Below are 19315 nucleotides of genomic sequence, written 5' to 3' on the forward strand. Positions count from 1 at the left end.
AAGTAACAAGCTCATTAGGTCTTCTGAAAAACCGTCTTCACTCCTTTGCTTCCTCAATATACGAATCTAATGGTGTAAGACAGTTATTTCTCATTATAAGACAAGATTTACTGTCCTGATCAAAGGTGGATTATCATTTAATTCCTGACCCCAAAGAAATTCATTCCTTAGCTGAGTCAGAGACTCCACATTACTTTTATATCTGCATACATGTCTAGCCATGTTTGATATAGTTTTATTTTATGTATATTAGAGAAAAATCCCAGAAAAGGCAAATTACTTACTTTTTGATCTATACAAGCACTTTTATTTAAGAGTCTCTATATTTACACTCGTCATGCGTCATGAATCAGAGCAGTAGCTCAGAAGCATCATTTAGACTGGCAGAATGATGTACTACTGATCAGACTGCTGTCTGATGACTCCTTTTTATGAAATAGCACTGAAATATCATGAATTTTATGCTTTAAAATGCTGTGTGATTTTGTTCTATGTAACTTATCTGAAGATCACGTTAGGCCTTCCCCTTTTTTTCAGAAAGTTTTCTGATTACTATCGGGCAAAGATTCTGAACACTCTATTGAGTTAAGAAGAAGACCGGATGGAGCACAGAAAATTTTTGGAGCTGGATTTATAGTATGGATTTACTCTGTACGATACTATAATAATGTATACATGTCATTATACATTTGTCCAAATTCATAGAATGTACAATACCAAGAGTGAACCCTAATGTAAACTATAGCCTTGGGATGATTATGATATGTCAATGTAGGTTCATCAATTGTAACCTAAGTACCACACTGGTGGGGATGTTGATACTGGGAGAGGCTCTGCACACGGTGGGGTCAGAGGGTGTAAGGGAAATCTCTATACCTTCCTCTCAATTTTCTTGTGAATCTACAACTGCTCTAAAAATAAAGTCTCTAAAGAAGATGGCCAGAGCCCATCTGGCCAGAGAACAACAATCTTCTCAAAGTGGACAGTAAGCCAAGCATTTTGGAAGAGTGTAAGTGTATCTGGTGTAGAAAGAAAATATTTTAAAAATTGGGATCAAAGAAGATGCTGCCATTCTTTTACTGAAACTTAAGTGCACCACAAAACTAGGGTAACCAGACTCTTGACAACACCTACCTGAGGCATGAAGTGGGGTTCTTTTGGTTACATTGTCTTTCACGAAGATGGATGCGCCCTGGTTGATAAGTGCTTCCACACATTCTGTGTGGCCCTTAAAGGCTGCCAGATCCAGAGCAGTGCGGCCTTTCTCATCCCTGATGTCCAGGTCCACCAGCGACTGCAGAAGGACTTCCAAGGCTTGATGGTGCCCGTTGTAGGCCTGCAAAGAAGAAACCAACAACACAAATGTTTGCTTGCCTCTGGTCCCACAAGTATCCAAAGCTTCCAAGGTCACAGAGATCGCCCCAAAGAGCACATCAGAAAGACACTTGGGATAATTATGGAAACACAGGAAACCAAAGAGTTAGACTGAAAAATCATATTACATGAAATTCACAGTCATAAGAGGCCTGTCCAGAAGGTATCCAGCCATATATGAAAAACAGACATTTACTGAAGAAAACAGAAGATACAAGAAACATTGAATATAAGATAATGACACCTCAAAGCAGGCACCGTGGGACCTCACACAGTCCTTCCAATTGCCATTAGCTGCCCTATAGTATTTTCCTGAATTTCATTGATAAGTCTAAAATCTCTTCCATTTCAAAGGTGATTTTAGGTTTGGGAAAAGCCAGAAGTCCCAGGGTGCCAAATCTGGGCTGTAAGGGGGCTAAGTCATTTGATGTTTGCCAAAAAGCTCTGCACGAGACATGATGCATGAGCAGGCACATTGTCATGATGAAGCTGCCAGTCCCAAGTTGCCCATAGCTGTGGCCTTCTGAATCATCTGTTTAGTTTCCATGGGGGAATGTTCAAGTTTAACACAAAATTTGATGCAGCTTCATTGCTCTATATGCTCAGTCATTTTGAATGTGACGGCCACACAGTACACATGCTCACTCACAGTACTAGCCCACCGCTCCCACTGACTAATACAGTGAAGTCATCATTGTTCATGCACATGCATTCCAGTCCAGTCTTTTTGGCTGCTGTGTTACTTTGATGTCGTGTAAACCATTCTCATTATATTAACAATGGCTGAATTTTTTCTGGACAGACCTCATATATATGAGGAAATATATATATACACACATACACACATTGACACACATGAATTCTTTCATATCCTTTCTTTTGACAAATAATTTGCCCCAAAGGCACTAAATGTATCAATGGTAGTCTTATATTTATATCTATCAATTTACTAATCTAATACAGACTAGTAGCTGAATGAATATATTCTTATAGCTGTCAGTTCAGTCCTAAACATATTGTCGTGAATATTTTTTCAAGAGACTTTTGTTAAGTCCGGAAGAAAAAAGTTACTAAATACATGTGAACTTCATAATTCAACAGGGACACATAGACCTTATTAGAGTTCAATGTTTTAATTTCTAGCCACATGACCCTGGGAGAGTTTCCTAATTTCCCTTAGTTTGTTTCCTTGTCTATAAAATGAGAGCAGCAAAAGATGTTGCTCAGGGAAGATAAAAAGAGATAAAACTGTACAGGCTTTCCATAATACCTTATACAAAGTGGATGCCTCCTCCTCTCTCCTTTACTTCTTCATTGATTATAATGAAAACATAGAAAAAAGTATGGAAATATGTTCTATGTATCAGTGCCAAGTTCAGACTTGTTCTGAGGTCTTACGCTATGTTAAGGGTAAGAGCCTTCATACTACCAAAAGAACAAAATCAAAAGTCTGAAAGATGATCCGTATTAAATCTATAACGTAAAAAATGTATATGTGCACCTAAGACAAAGGACATTGAAATAAAGAAAAGAATAGGATAAAAATACGGAGAGAAGAGAACAGGAGGAGGACGGGAAGTAGAGAAGGAGAGAGAGGAAAAGCCTGCTTCAGCAGCCCACGTACCCTCTTTTGCCTCCTGTACTTTTTATTTTTCTATTGCAGTGATTACCCAAGGTATAATTTATTTGAAAAAAGGTTTAGCACAGAAAAGAACTAATTTCCTTATTATACAAAGAGCTCTTACAAGCCATTTTAAAAACTGGAAAAATGTGCAAAGGGCATAAAAAGGCAGCTCATAGAAAAAGAAATATAAAAGGTCAATAAACATATGAAAAAATATGTATATTGTTATAGTACTATTTTTAAACTAAAGATTGGCAATGATTAAGTTTAGTCATGTCCAATATTAGTCAAGAAGAATGAAAAAAGCAATCTTACACTCTGTTGGTGGGAATATAGATTGGTGTGACATTTGTGGAGAGCAATTTGACAAAATCTACTGAAAAAACCCTAAGTTGCAAACAGTACCCATAGCATGACCTCATTTATACAAAAAACAAGATACCCAGATATACATATATCAATACATATATGTGTACTGTGTTATGCATAGCAAATTTTAGATGACAAGAGAAACCATTAACCTCTAGAAATGAGAGGCAATGAACAAATGGGCTTTTTTCATCTTATCTTTTTAAAAATCACTTAAATATTTTCTTCTGAGTATATGTTATCAAGAATAACAAAGATTAGAGAAATTAAAAGTACTAAGAGTTGTTTTAAAGCTTTCTTATTACATTATTTTTGTGAATGATCATGGTCATTATATTATGCATTAAATATATTTATTCAAAACCATGAACTCATATACTGATGAATCCAAAAATTCATCCCTGTTCCAACTCTTTTACTTCCAGCCTTGTACATTACACTGCCTATTGCTATTTCCACTTAAATGTCTAATAGGTGTCTTAAGTCAAATATGTCTCAGACGGTATTCTTTTTTTTTCATATTTTCTATTGTTGTTCAAGTACAGTTGTCTCCATTTCCCCCACCACCACACCCCCTACCCCAACCCTCCCCACTTCCTACCTTTGATCCTACCCCCTTTGGCTTTATCCCTGTGTCCTTTATATATGTTCCTGACAACCCTTCCCCTTTCCCCCCATTATCCCCTCCCACCTCCCCTCTGGTGACTGTCAGCTTGTTCTTAATTTCAATGTCTCTGGTTATATTTTTGCTTGCTTGTTTGTTTTGTTGATTAGGTTCGGTTTATAGGTGAAATTATATGGTATTTGTCTTTTACTGCCTGGCTTATTTCACTTAGCATAATGCTCTCCAAATCCATCCATGTTATCACAAAGGGTGGGAGCTCCTTCTTTCTTTCTGCTGTGCAATATTCAATCATATAAATGTACCATAGTTTTTTGATCCACTCATTTACTGTAGGGCACTTAGGTTGCTTTCAGCATTTGGTTATTGTAAATTGTGCTGCTATGAACATTGAGGTGCATAGGTTCTTTTGGGTTGGTGTTTTAGGGTTCTTAGGATATAATCCTAGCAGTGGAATTGCTGGGGCAAAAGGCAGATCCATTTTTAGTTTTCTGAGGAAACTCCATACTGTTTTCCACAGTGGCTGAACCATCTGCATTCCCACCAACAGTGCACTAGGGTTCCCTTTTCTCCACAACCTCACCAGCACTTGTTGTTTGTTGATTTGGCTATTATGGCCATTCTGACTGGTGTGAAGTGGTCATACCGTATTCTTTTTTTTAAATTTTTTTTTTATTTTTAGAGAGGCGAGGGAGAAAGAGAGAGAGAGAAACATGAATGTGCGGTTGCTGGGGGCTGTGGCCTGCAACCCAGGCATGTGCCCTGACTGGGAATCGAACCTGTGACACTTTGGTTCGCAGCCCGTGCTCAATCCACTGAGCTACGCCAGCCAGGGCGTCATACCGTATTCTTAATTTCACTCCCCAAACTTGCTCCACCTGTGGCCTTCCCCATTTCAGTAAATGACAACTTTATTCTTCTAGTTGCTCAGGCTCAAAACTTTGGCGTCATCTTCATGTTCCCTCTTAATCCCAGGGTTGTAGTCCTGGGACATTGGGGCAAGTGAGTGCTGAACAATAGCCTCTCTCCACTCCTACACTCCCCCTCACCAACCTTGCCATGCATGCCCTGTTACAGGGTGGTGTCTTTTGAGCAGAAGGGACACCTTTTGCTAACCACACAGAGACACCATCAGCTTCTCATGCATATGGTAGGCAAACATCTACCCAGAAAGCTTTTCTAATTCCTACAGGTAGCTGTGTGACTAGTACCAGCTCTCGAGGCCATGATCATCTATCTCCACATGCAAGCCACGATCATCTCTATTCTCTCTTTAAAATATATCCAGAATCTATCCAGTCCTCACTTGACAACGATCTTTCTTCCAGGATGATGGCAAAAGCTTCCCTTTCCATCCTTGCCCCCTTGCAATCTATGATCAACACAGTCTCCAGATGAAATCGCCTAATACCTAAGCTGGACATATCACTCTTTCACGGGAACTAGCCTGTGACTTCTTCCCTCATCAATCATGAACTTAAAAACTTTCCATGGCCATTTGGGCCCTTCAGATCCGGCTTCCCTCTACCCTGGTCGTCAGCACACCCCCTCACTTACCTTGTTCTAGCCACACTGTCCCCACTATGGTTAAATACCTGCATTTCCTCCTCAGGGACACTGCATCTGAACTTTCTTTCCTCTGCCTGGAAGGCCCTTCCCCAGACAGCCACATGGCTTTCCTGGTACTTCTGCTTCAGACAGCACCTTATCTGGAGGCTTCCCGGAGCAGCCTCTAGCAAATGGCCCCACGCCCTCCTCCACCTCGACACACTCCCAGACACTCTCCACCACACTGGTCCTGGTTTATTTTATCTTCATAGCACTTTAAAAATCTTTAAAAAGATATTAAAAAACAAAGGTAGTAAAAAGTTCTCATCACAAGAAAAAAATGTGCAACTAAATAAAGGGATGGACATTAACAGACTTACTGTGGTGATCATTTGGCAGTACATACAAATACCAAATCTCCATGCTGCACACCTGAAACTAACACCATGCTGTATATCAATCATAACTCAACACAAAGCAAAAAAAAAAGGTAGTAAATATTCAAAACATATTGCTTCCTAATTACTTAGTTAGACTTTACAATTATCTATGCCCTTGAGGTTATTCACATCCCTTGCATCTGTCTTGTGGAAACACCCTGTTATCATGTGCAACTGCACATCAGTGCATAGCCCACACGGCCCTGGCTGCCTGCTACACATCGACGGGCTTGTTTATTGCCTGTGGCTGTAGGCACTGTCCGCGTGTTTTCACTGCAGTGTTCTAGAGTCATGCCTGGCACATAGTAGACACTCAACAACTATTTGAAGAATAAGCGAATGAATATAAATTCTCACTATCATTTATTAGGATTAGTGGTAGGAATATGTTTCTTAAAGAGCATCTATTTTATTGAGGGCACTGTGCCGAGCACTCTAGCTTTAGCGTCTGATTTAGTCTTTGCAAACGTCATTTTTATAGATGAAAAACAAAACCAAAACAGGGAATGTTGCTCATTGATTCATCCAAGATCACTTAGCTAGTAAATGACTAAGTCAGGATTTGAAACACAGAATCTATGACCACTAGGACCTGTGCTTTTAGGCACTGTGTTCTAATTTTTCCCAGTAATTCCATTTAATTGACTTTCATACAAAATACTGTTGTCTCTACATGCAATGGCACAGAGACTGGATTAACAAATATCAAATCAGAAACCCACACCCCTTCTGTAGAAGGCTTAACATGGAGGTAAAATGAGCTATGAAGCAAGAAGGTTTACTCTGGGCTAACTTCTAGAATATCGATCTTTCTTGAGACAGAAAAATAAGTTCCTTTACTGCCTTTCTGACCTGCACTTGCTATGCAAACCTAACTGCATAGGATCGCAAGTCTTTATTCAAACCTAAATTCTGCAGTGATAGCTTTTATTGAGCATTTGCTCTGTGTCAGGCAGTGTTAGACATGTAGCACTTTGTTTAGCTGTCACAGCAACCCATGGTTTGGATACTACTGTTATGCCATTTTACTCACAAGGACACAGAATGGCAGAGACATTATTACCCAGCCCCCTCGCCCCCCACCCAGGCCCCAGTCTGCAGCCTTACTGGGTGGAGGTGGGAATTGAAGGCAGACCACTCAGAGGACAGAGCCTGAGCTGCTGCCTTTTCACGAGCTCCCATGGAAAGGGGGTAACAAGACTGAAAAGCATGTGGTTCTGTAGCGTTTTGTTATGGCCATTTCCAACTCATACAAAGAAGACAGGGTAATGTACTGAATTCCCATATATTCATCACCTAGTCTCAGCCATTATCCACGCATGCCATGGGGGGTCTTTAAGGCAACTCGAGATCACCTACCCTCTGTAAGGGCTGTGGTAACAGGATCATCTACATCAGGGTGTAAATCAGTTCATCTCACCTGGGCTTGAGCATGTGGCTTATTTGAAAACTGACTTTGCATAACACTTCCCCTCATTTGAAACTGGAATGATAGTAACTGATTCAGCCTGTGCAGATACCCTGACTCCACACCAAAGGGAAATGACTCCACACAGATGCCAGCAGATTCTAGAGGCTATCTGCAAACGGTGGCTGCTTCAGTGGCAGTTACTGTTACGACAAAAACAGTCAACATTTTAATTTCTGTCGGTTTGACAGCCTAGGAAAATACAAGCATCAACTTGTAAGTTGCATGCACACCTACAAAGCATGAGAGCAAACACATTTAGATTTAATGGAGAGAGACTCACGGGGGAAGGAGAAACGGGCCCAGGAAGGGAGCGGGCGGGCCAGCATCAGCACTGCTCAGCCCAGCAGAGCCACACCCCAGGGCACCAAAGGTAGGTGCTGACTTAAGAACTGACTCCTCGAAAGGACCCTGCACTTTCTCCTTTCGACCTCCCCACGAAAAAAATCAATCCACTAGCATGTGTTAAAGTTAAAGAGGCTTCACATCAAAACAAAATGGAGTGAGCCCTGCTGGTAATTAGAAAAGCTTCAGAATTCTAATCCATATTTTCTTCTATACCAGGTGCTTGAAAACTCTCTTAAAGATAGAATGGATGAAAGTCCAGATTTACCTATAGAATCCTTTTGGTTTCTTCCTTTAGTCTAGTTCCGTGATTTCCAACTGGTGTGCCACAGAAATTTTTAAAACCAGCAATACCTGAGTATTTGGTCAGGGGCACTGACCTCTTTTCCCTTAGACTGTCAAACAAAAAAGCAACAACAGCCAACATAACAATAGCTGTCCAGTGTGAATGAATCAAAATGATACCTACTTTTGTTGTCAGATCTGCAAAAAAATTATTTTGTAGTGTGATGCATAATTTTAGTAATTAGTTTATGTGTTCCATGAGATGAAAAGGGTAGAAAATTGCTGGTCTAGTCTGCACCTCTTGAATTTTAGTATGCATACACATCACAATACAGAATTGAAGGCACAGAGTTTTGTACTAAACTTCAAGGGCAATAGAAGGGGAATAATAAAGGTAACTTTGATTATAACAAGAACTTTCATTTACCTTTGCACTTCATAGCTTAACCCTATTTAAAAAACTACCATATAATATGGTAATATGGTATATAATTCTATTTTATAGTTAAATGTATGATTCCCTCTTTAGGCAGTTATATGGCTTTTGGAGTATATTTTAAAATAAAATAAAGCTTTACATTTCCTGAAAGAGACTTGAGTGGTCAGCAAAGGAGTCCTTCTTATGTCAGTGGTACATGATGACAATTGTCCTATTTTTCCTTCTATTCCCAACTTAAACCAGGTGTTTAGTAGGTAATTCCACAATAACTAAAGGAGGAAGTCACACACACACACACACACACACCCCAAATATGCTGGTCCAAAAAGCATGTCACATTTTGGCTTTCACAGGCAACCCAGTTTGAGCCTTTGCTGGAGGGAGCAAACCTTTTAAATTGTTTTTACAAAATACCTTAAATCTCATTAGGTAACACATATTTTTGAAATGTGATTAACTTCTTTGAACTTCTTAGATTGGAACTGCGAGCCACGAGGAGAAAAGACTTGAGATCGCAACAGAATGCATGAAACAATGGGCCCATCTGGAAATCTCGACAGCTGGAGCCCTTCATCTGCATAGCCCTGTGTCTCGATTTAATTTTTTCAAGTGGTTGAAAATGCTTATGAAATTCACTGGGCTGATAACCCTGGAGACTTGAATCATTCAGCCAGGAAATGGTAACTCAGGGCAGGTCAGGTATCTGTGGCCGTCAAGTTTGAGGGCATCTGGTTCCATTTCATTGCCAGAATGCTTCCACCTAAGAAATAATGTGCCTTGGGTTTTTATCAAGTTAATTGCTACAGAGGCCCCTGGAGAGGGTGAGGGCACACTTGTGGAGTTCTTGAAGCAAAAAAATATATATTTTTTTAAGAGTTAGCATTTAGAGAGCAAGAATAAAATAGTTTTAGAATTAACCCAGTGCAATCACCCTGGTCAAAGTCACTGTCACCATTGTTTGCCTGGTTATCTTCCTTCTGTGTTTGCTTTTTGACAATTTAAATGCAACACACTTTTAAAACAAAAGTCATATCACCTCATCTGTCTTCTCAAACTTCTCCAAATGGTATCCTATTCTGCTCAGAGCAAAAGTCAAAGTTCTTACAATGGAGCATAAAGCCCCTGTGCCTGCCCACCCCCACCCCGCCCATCTCCCTCACCGCTCTCAGCAGCCACAGTGGTTTCCTCGCTCTGCTGGTAACATGCCAAGCGTGCTCTTACCTTTGCGCTTCTGCCTAGAACAGTCTTCTGTCAGATATCAATGTGAATGGTTCTAAGGTTCAAGTGTGGGATTCTACACTATGTCAGGCAGTGCCCTGTCTACTACTTCAATGCTCTCGACCTCGTTGACACCATTTGTAGCACCTGTGGCACTTGTCACCAACTGGCATGGTGTATGTGTACTTGCCTATTGTCTCTCCTAGACTGGAAACTCTTCCAGGACAGAGGCTGGGTTCTGTTTATTGCAACATCTCCAGTTCCTGGAACAGTGCTTAGTACATGCACAGTCAGCATATGTCAAATGAAAGGATGGTATTCCTGTTAACAATGGTGAGAATGAAGCGAGCTGGTTGCACAAATGTGCACGCACTGTTCTGCATTACGTGCATGAACTCATGTCATCCCCCCATGGTCTTATGGTAGAGACACTGCTATTCTCCCTTATTGTGGGTAAAGAAACCGAGACACGAGTGGTTAGCTACTTAGCCAAGATCATACAACAAACAATCACATAAATTAACAAACTGGAAAAGGTTTGGAGACCCTTAACTAACTCATTCCTTTTAATTTACAGGTGGGAAACCATGTCCAGGTGAGTTGCTAATGAGAAGGCTCGGGGCTGGGACCTCCTCCCCAAAGGAGGAGTGTTCTCCAAAACACTCCTGTGTCCAGTGTCCTCTGTGTTCTCCAAAATCTCCATCTCAAATTAATGACACTGAATAAGTGCTTATGCATGCATGGTAATATTAGGAGATTAGATGAAACATCATAACAGTGCAACAGAGACCCAGCCCCTTTCCCCTCTTCCCAGCGTTGTCTCTGGGTGCACCCAAACATCTCTGTGGCAGTGGACCGAGGGCCTCCAATTCAGCAGCACCTTGGGCAAGGGAGTGGCTGGTGCTGGGTGTGGCTGCCCCCGCAGAGAGGCTCCTGGAGAACAGCGACTGATGGTCAGCTGCTGGACGGCACTGTCGGCCAGGCCCTGCCAGAGGCTGAGTGGTGGGCCAGCTGGCTCAGCTGAGTCACCCCCACAAAGGGTGTGGGGACCGATCATCACTCTGAGCATTTCTCTTTAATGACTGGGGTGCACAGTGGAAGCTTTGCTGGTGCTGGAACTCCTCTTCCACCCCTCCTGCCCTGATTGCCTCCAGCCCGGCAGGCCCTCTGAGACCCTGACGCCAAGTGCACGCAGACACAGCACAGCTGTGATGGTGAATGCGCTCATGTCACTCTCATGAGTTTGCACTCAAATATCTCAACTTTTAAACCGTAGTGTTAAAACTGTGCTGTTTAATGACCTATAGCATGCATACTTGTGTATTGTCTATCATCAAGTCTCTTAAATGGAAATATTTTCTTTGGATTCCCTCATTTTATTGATTTCACTACTAGGTAAGAATTTTAAGATTGTTAAAAGTTATAACCTTCACTTGCTAAGGACACTGAGGTAAAGGTTTTATGCACATTGTCTCTTTTCCTTCATTTTACAGATGGGGAAACTGAGGCTCAGGAAGGGTAAGTCGTGTGTCGAAGGTCATCTACGGTCAGTGGGTGCAGCTAGGACTGGAGCTTGAAGCAGTCTTTCTCTGAAGAGCCTGAGCCTTTACCCAAGTCCTGTTTTTGTCATTTCTGCATTCCTATGCTTTCATTTTCAAAGCAGCCTAGTTTGAGGAACACTGAAGCTCTTTTTGTAACAAGCAAGGTTGCCTACAACATCTCACTTACGGCTAAGTGGAGCGGACTCTTCGTAGCACCGGAATCTGATTCTTCAAAACCACTGTTGGTTCTTTCCAGAAGCTGTGGAGATGAAAAGAACACAACAGTACGTAAGTGAAATTTGCAAAAGGGACCCTACTTCATCATAAATGAGAAAGAAGGTGTCAGAAACTTAAGAAATTTTGTAACTTATCAGCAATAAAAGAAATCCGACATAGCATACCAAAACAAACATACGAACTAAATATTTCAACTTCTAGACCATCTCAGCATTTGCTATTCAAAAAAAGGCTTTCATACTTCAAAGGGTGCTCAGCCTCCCCAATCCGAAAAAATAATTCAAGTGAAGTCCACTTTCATCCCACCCGATGGTAATAATAAAAAAATTATAACACCTAGTTCATTCTGTTAGCAAACACACATACACTGGGGGTGGTGTCCTAAAAGACATCCAAAGCTCCTGTTCTCATGGACCTTGTATTATAGAGAAATGAAGCAAATAAAAAAACACAAATAAAAACAATCTTGTATTCATATGCTACGATGAAAATAAAAGAACATTGAAGAGACAGGAATGACTGGGAAGTTACTTTGTGACTGAAGGACAGGGAAGGCCTTTCTAAGGAGGACCCTGGTGAGGCAAGACCTGAATAAAAAGAAAAATTACACCCAGTAGCAGTGTGGCAGAAGAGTACTCTGGGAGGGGGAGCAGTCGGCGCAAATGCATCAAGGCGGAGGGGGTGCGAGCGGAGTGAGTGCAAGGAACAGAAAGGACAGTGTGACCAGGGAATGAGGTTGGCTAGGGTGTCAGGAAAAAGAGACATTCTCAGGGCATCTAGGTGGAAAAACAAGTTGTTAAGACATTTCTCAGCAATCTGTGCATACCTTTGACCCTAGGAATTCATTGCCAGTGAATACACAGCACACAATGATGCACATATAAAGAAACTTACTCATTCAACAAATATTTGATAGATGATCACCCGTGTGCCCAAACTCTATCCCAGACACTGAAGATTTAATAACACATATTTATGGATCCATTTCTTCTCATAGGGGGTGGGTAGACAATAAAAGAAAGAAGGGTTTTTTTTAGTTAATTAGAAAGTAGTGGGTGCTACAGAAAAAACAGAACAGAGAAGGAGAGTTTGGAGGGCCAAAGGGAAGGTCAGTTTGCAACTTTCAGTCGGGTGAGCAGAGATGATGGTCTTACTGAGCAGGCGATGGCCCAGCAAAGTCTTGAGGACGAGGGGAGAGCCTTGTGGGTACCTGGGAGAAGAGCATTCCAAGCGGAGTGGCCAGAGTTGCCGAGTCCCTTAGGGATAGGTGTGCTTAAGAACTTCAAGGAGGCTGAAGCAAAGTGAGGAAGAGTGAGAATGACAGGAAAGAAAATCAGAGAGAAGGCAGAAGTGTCATAAAGGGTCTTCTGGGTTTAAGAATTTTTACTTTTATCTTGAGAAAGATGGAATTTTTAAAAAGATTTTATTCATTTATTTTCAGAGAGTGGGGAAGGGAGCGAGAAAGAGTGGGAGGGAAACATCAATGTGTAAGAGAAACATTGATCAGTTGCCTCTCGCACACACCCTGACCAGGGACTGAACCTGCAACCCAAGCAGGTGCCCTGACTGGGAATCGAACCAGCAAACTTTCATTTTGAGGGACTATGCCCAACCAACTGAGCCGTGCCTGTCAGGGCTACCTTGAGTGTGATGGAATTTCACTGGCCTGTTTTGAGCACAGGTGAGGACACAGGGACCACTGATGAGCTGGGGCAATCGTCCAAGGGGGTGAAATAACAATGTCTTGGACCAGAGGGAGCCATAGGGATGAAGAAAGGCAGTTGGACTGTGGATATTTTGGAGACAGAATAAACAGGACTTGATAATGGATTGAATGTGAATGCAGGAGAAATAAAGAAGTCAGGAATGACTCCAAAAATGTTGTTCTAAGTAAATGAAGGACAGAAGTTCCATGCACTGCGATGGAGAAGACTGTGAGTGGCATGTGTATAGCGGGAAAGAGCCTAAGTTCAGTTTGGGAAATAAGTTTGGGATGTTTTTAAAGCATCCAAAGGTGCATGTTAACCAGGCAGCTATTGGGTGTGTGGGTGTGGAGTTCAGGGTGCTGAAAGCTATAAAATGGGATGAGATGAGCCATGGAGTAAGGAAACAGAAGGAAGACTGAGTCCTGGGACCCCAACACTGAGAGCTGGAGCGATGACGGGGAATGAATGAGCGAGGAGGCTTGGACTGAGCAGCTGAACTGGAAGGAACACTGGGCGAGCATGAGGCTCTGGGGGCCAAGAGAAGAGGCAGTTTCGATGACAGAATGAGTAGCCATGTCAGAAGTCCTGACAGGTCAAGTAAACTGAGGCCTGAGAATCGGCCACTTGGTTTACCAACATGGAGGCTATTAGCAACTCTGCTAGGAGCAATTTATCAAAACACTGTTTATGGGGAAAAAGTAAACAGCAATGGGGATGCATTATATAAATGGCAGTGCTACATATCACCTCTTATGATGAATTTTCCCTTTTTATGTTGCCTTTAAGTTCTTTGCATGGACACGCATCCTCAAGGACCGAAAATGCAACACCTACAGCCTCGGTGTGTGGTGAACACGGTCACACACCCACTCCTGCCTTCTGACTGGTGGGCTGGGGCTGCCCAGTACCGCAGAGGCTGGGTGGCTAAAGTCACAATTTCCAACCCTCCCTTGAACTAGGGTTCCAGATGTGATTTAGGTTCTTCCAATGAGACCCACTGACCTGAAATTTTAACGACTCAGAGAGCAGGGGAAATCTCTGTGATTTCCGATGGCAAACACAGTCGTGGGGACTTTTGTTTGTTCGTCATGCAGCTTCCTGCACACAGGCTACTCGCTTAGTGAGAGCAGAGGAGCAAGCCCTGGAAATCCAGGGTGTCCATTCTCTGCCAGGGTGGACCAGGCCGGTGCTGTGTGGCTGGAGGGCCAATTGTAGCGGCAGTGACCAGCCTGTCCCAGTATGTCAGCTAGGGTGACACACAGCCATTCTGGGGGCTGCTTTCCGATTCCCTGTGTCCTGGTCACAGTCCCAGTGCATCAGTTCAGACTTATTTTTGGAGGAACGGCCTAGAGTCCCCTCTTCCAGACATCCCAACAATTTTGTAAACACGGATTTTGAAAGTTTGAATCTTTTTCTGACTAAAACAGCTAGCATGGATTCTGTTTCCTTCAAACAAATCCAGGCTGATTCAAAGAGTAACATATTATTACAGAAGTTTTCCTCATGGAGGTGGCAAAGGGGAAATAGACTTCTCAATACACTGGGAAGCAAAATGTCCTAAAATCCACTGTACCCATTTCCCTCCCTGAAAATCTCAAAGTTGTTGAGGGGAGAAACACACTTTAAAATTGTATCTGTGGAATGATACCACTTTCAGATTTTTAAAAAATTGCATTGATATGACTACATATACAGGAAAAAGGCCTAGAAATACATCCCCTAAAATGTTTAATGCAATAACCTGAAAGTGGGATTACAGAGGATTTTTATTTTCTTTTTTATCTTTTATGATTTTTTTTCGCAGTGACTGTGTACCTTTCACAATCAGAAAACACTAAAGCTATTTCTATTTGGGAAAAAAGCTATTAACCTTCCTTTTCATCTAATAAATGGTGTCTACAGACTCCCAGATCAGTCCAGAACTCTTTTCTAATCAATGTGTGTGGAGCAAAACGTTTGGGTTCTTTGGTGGATCAAACAACAGTGGAGAACTTACCACCTAAGCACACAATTTCGAGTTTGTAAATAATACAATACAAATGAAGTATGAGATATTTTACATTTTGTCTTCATTAGTGTGAAAGTAGAATATGGAACAATCTAAGACATGTTCGAATAATGAGAATACATTTAATTTTAACTTCAAAGCAAATAAATTTAAAACCAATCTGCCTTACATAGTTGAAATAAAAGCAGCTTTAAAAGGCTAAAAAAAACCCAGTTGTTCTTTGCTTTGTTTTGCAACATTATCACCTGCAAGACTTCCTGGAATTGATAGTGTGTACCAACTGCAAATCCGGTCCTAGAATGAACTTTTAATCAAAGGAGCACAGAAGAATTTCCACCACTATCACAAACTCGGTGAACAGAGACAAGAAGACAATATACTGTTTACAGCCACAAATTAGGCATGATCCCAGAAGGTTTGCTACAGAATATGATTTTCCACACACAATACTTTGATCATACAAATAGCCTGTAGTGTTTTATTTCTGTCACTCACCACATATTTGCTGAGAATCCCTGGGCAGGACTCTGGGGTGGGCATCAGGGTTCAATGATGTAGCCAGCATATATAATTACCGACCCAAGAGAAGAGCTTAGAGGCTGGTGAGGGGCCCACAGAAGTTAACAGGTAATGAAAACAGTGAGGCAGGAGCTAGGATGAAAGATGATGTGGGAACACAAACAGATACCTGACCTAACACTGGGGGTTGGGGAAGAAAGACTCGTCTGTAAAGGGAGATCTAGCCTGTGACCAGGACAGTAGGAGTCAGCCAAACAAGGAGACAAGGGAGAAGTCCGGGCAGAAGGGAGAGGATGCGAGAGCAGTGAGTACAACGAACTAGAAATGCTTTAACTTCGATAAGACGAGAGTAGCATGTAGGGGTGAAGAAAGAATGAGGAGCAATGAGGCTGGAAAGGTAAGTGGACAACAAATTAGGTTTAGGGCGATCATATCATTCTTGTGCCACCCAGGGCATCTTTGAGAAGGATCATTGTGCCAGGATGGTAGTTGTAGACCAGGACGTTAAATCAGGACAGCCAGTCAGAGTCACTGGAGTGCTTTAAACAAGGAAGAGGCATAATCATGATCAGATTCTTGGGATTTATAAAAATCACTGTGGTTGCAGTGTGGAAAATGAACCATGGTGGTGCTGGGGGTGGGGACTGCCCGCTTGAAGTGGGGAGAGCGGTTAGGATATTTCAAATATGGGGTTTCTAAATTGTGAATTATTAAGTTGCTGAGCACTGATGGTGGCCTGAACTGCGGAAGAGGCCATGGAAATGAAAGGTAGTGGGGGTATTCAAGAGTTTCATTCATTCATTCATTCAACAATTACTTACTGAGCACTCTGCTAGGCACTGACATTTTCAGTTCTAAAATAGTCCCTAACCACATGAGATTTATAATTTCTAGAAGGTGTAATGCAATGGGCACATTCACTGGGTGAGCTGTGGAGGGAGGGGAATGGATAGAGTCAAGGACGACACCCTACTTTCTAGCTTTGTCAACAGGGTGAACGACGATGCCTTCCTTAAGAAAGAAAGAGAAGACACAAGAAGGGGAAAGGAAGATGTGTTGAGTTTTGTGGAACATTCAAGAGGAGAGGTCCGTTGTATAGACGGATATAACATTTGAAGCTCAGAAGAGGGATCTGGGCTGGAGAAATGGATTTGGGAGCCGTCAGCAGGCTGATACATGAAGCCCCCGCTGTGGACGAGCCTGCACAGGGAGAATGCGTAATGAAGAGAAGGGAAAGGTGTGTTGGGCATGAGCCTCAACAACCCCAGTACATAAGGGTTTGGGAGGGAGAGAATCTGCCAAAGGGGCTGTGAGGAGGGCACAGAGAAGTAGGAGGAAAACCAGGAGTAAGGTGATGATGGTGATTATGGGGTGGTGGAGGGAGTGTGGGTGGCAATGGTTCCCATGATGTGAAGGTGGTGGTGGTGATAAATGACGATGATGAAGATTCTCTTGATAATAGCCAAAAGTTATTTAGCATTTACTATGAGCCAAGTGTCCTATTAAGGGCCCTACGTGTCTCACCTTGTTCTAGCCTCAAGAAATCCTTTAAGTGATTTGCTCAAGTTCACATACACCGTAGAGGACAGATGAGGACCGAGCCCAGGTCTAACTCAAAACCCGTTAGTTACCCCACACAACAATGCCTTCCTGTCAGCTAATAAGCTGAAACTTTCCCCTAATATATATATTTTTAAAAGCAGCAGGATGAAGGCAGAAAATAAGGAGATATTTCTGGTTTTGTTTTTTTAAGTAGGTGAGTCTTTTTATGTCTCTAATTTCAACAGTTTTCTTTCATCTTTGAGATTTTCTTCTTGATTCCTTAAGGAGTATGAGCTGTCATCTTAGTTACACAGCAACCACAGGAGACATCATTGGGACCCTAGCTCCTCTGGGTGTCCCTCTTCCTTCAACGATTCCTTGTTAGTGAAGAAGGCAGTGAAGGGGCGGGGGGGATGCTTTACAAGTAATTCAAAACTGACACTTAAATTAAAAAAAAATATTGATTAATTTTTAGGGAGAAAGCGAGACAGAGAGAGAGAGAGAGGGAGAGGGAGAGGGAGAGAGGGAGAGAGTTTTGTTTTTCCACGTATTTATTGGTTGATTATTGTATGTGCCCTGCTCAGGGATTGAACCTGCAGCTTTGGCGTATAGGGATAATGCTCTAACCAACTGAGCTACCTAGCTAGGGCCTGACACTTACATTTAGATTTAACTTCTATTTTTACTTTGAAATTGCATTCTAAACACATCTAGTCCAAGGGATAAAGCAGATAGGCAGCACTGCTCAGACACTCTACTCTGCATAAACATCTCTGGAAGGAAAAAGGGCCAGAGGGCCTGAGTGCTCACACCAGGACTCACTGCGCACACTCGGGATGCAGCTGTGGTCTGCGATGTCACCGGAAAATAACATTGCTGTACAGAGACCTACCTCAACCTGCCTTGTCAAAATCAGAAATGGAATGAGTCTTTTGAAACAGTTATAGCTAATATATGCCAAGAAACAGCATCGTAAAAAGCAATGAATTGTGCATATAAGGTGCACAGTTTTGTTTTTCTAAAGTCTTTTTTTATTGTTGTTCAATTACAGTTGTCCCCATTCTCCCCCATTACTTACCCCCACCTCCCACATTCAATCTCCCCCTTGTAGTTTTAAATAAAAAATATAATTTTACAAATATAATCTAAAGTAAACTAACTATAACTTTCTCCCTTTTAGACTACTTCCAATTAATATATATCCTTAGGCTTATCTTTACCAGTTACACTCCATGCATTCACACGCTAGTTTTCCCATTGAATCACACTCACAAATCTAACGTACACGCCCAGCATGTCATCATAGGCTTCTACTGGCACAATGAAAATCTGCGCTCATTCCAAGAATCGACTTGGTCCTCTGCCTGAACAATCTGTTAAAATGGCTCCTTTAATAAAGCCTTTATGAGGACTACTTAATCTTATTCCTTGCCCTCTCCCAAATCCCAGAACTGCTTCTTTTTCCAGTTGACCAACCATTTGTGAGGCTCATAGGTCAAGTGTAGCACTGCCCGACCCTGCTTCTTCCCTTGCAACCTCCTCTTCCAACTTTGCATTTTCTACGGCATTCATGGGTGGAAAACGAAGGTTTGGGATGAAAGCCACTTCCAATCCCCAGTGACAAGTAAAGACAGGCGCCTGAAGTGGCAATGGAGAGGAAGAAGCTGGGATGGGAGGAGCAGGCTTTGTAACTGTCTTATTGTGAAACATGAACTCTCTGGTTCATTGGTGGGGGTGGGAGGCAGTGTGGGGTGGGGCTTGGGGGGACGCTGGGATGCTTTATAATTCTGGGGGGCCTGAGAGAATGATTGTACTTGAGATTATAACAATTTATAGGACATTTTCTGAATCTGGATGGTGTTTCTACAGGATTAGTGGGCTCACACAAAGAACATCTCAAGGTCTTCAGATTTAAAAGCAGCAAAGGTAATAAAAGGCCAAATTTACAGCTTTCTCTACAAAATAAATCTGTGACAACAAAATCAAGGGTAGAGATAAAGTCAGTGGTAATCCAACTGGCCCCTGGATTT

At 42.0% G+C, this 19315-nt stretch overlaps 1 protein-coding gene across 5 annotated transcripts in view; it reads right to left on the minus strand.

The window, feature by feature from the left end:
• ANKRD44 (ankyrin repeat domain 44) overlaps window positions 1-19315 on the minus strand; it is a 292499-nt gene that overhangs the window by 26922 nt on the left and 246262 nt on the right. For all 5 annotated transcript variants that reach the window (XM_045847583.1, XM_045847579.1, XM_045847582.1 and 2 more), the window contains exons 17-18: window positions 11461-11532; window positions 1135-1336 (exon numbers count right to left, since the gene is read on the minus strand). In XM_045847583.1, coding sequence (XP_045703539.1) covers window positions 1135-1336; window positions 11461-11532 — 274 coding nt within the window. The remainder of the gene's footprint in view (window positions 1-1134; window positions 1337-11460; window positions 11533-19315) is intronic.

The sequence above is a fragment of the Phyllostomus hastatus genome, unplaced genomic scaffold, assembly GCF_019186645.2.
Source record: "Phyllostomus hastatus isolate PE091 unplaced genomic scaffold, TTU_PhHast_1.1 phas_contig_57, whole genome shotgun sequence".
NCBI classification, from domain to species: Eukaryota; Metazoa; Chordata; class Mammalia; order Chiroptera; family Phyllostomidae; genus Phyllostomus; species Phyllostomus hastatus.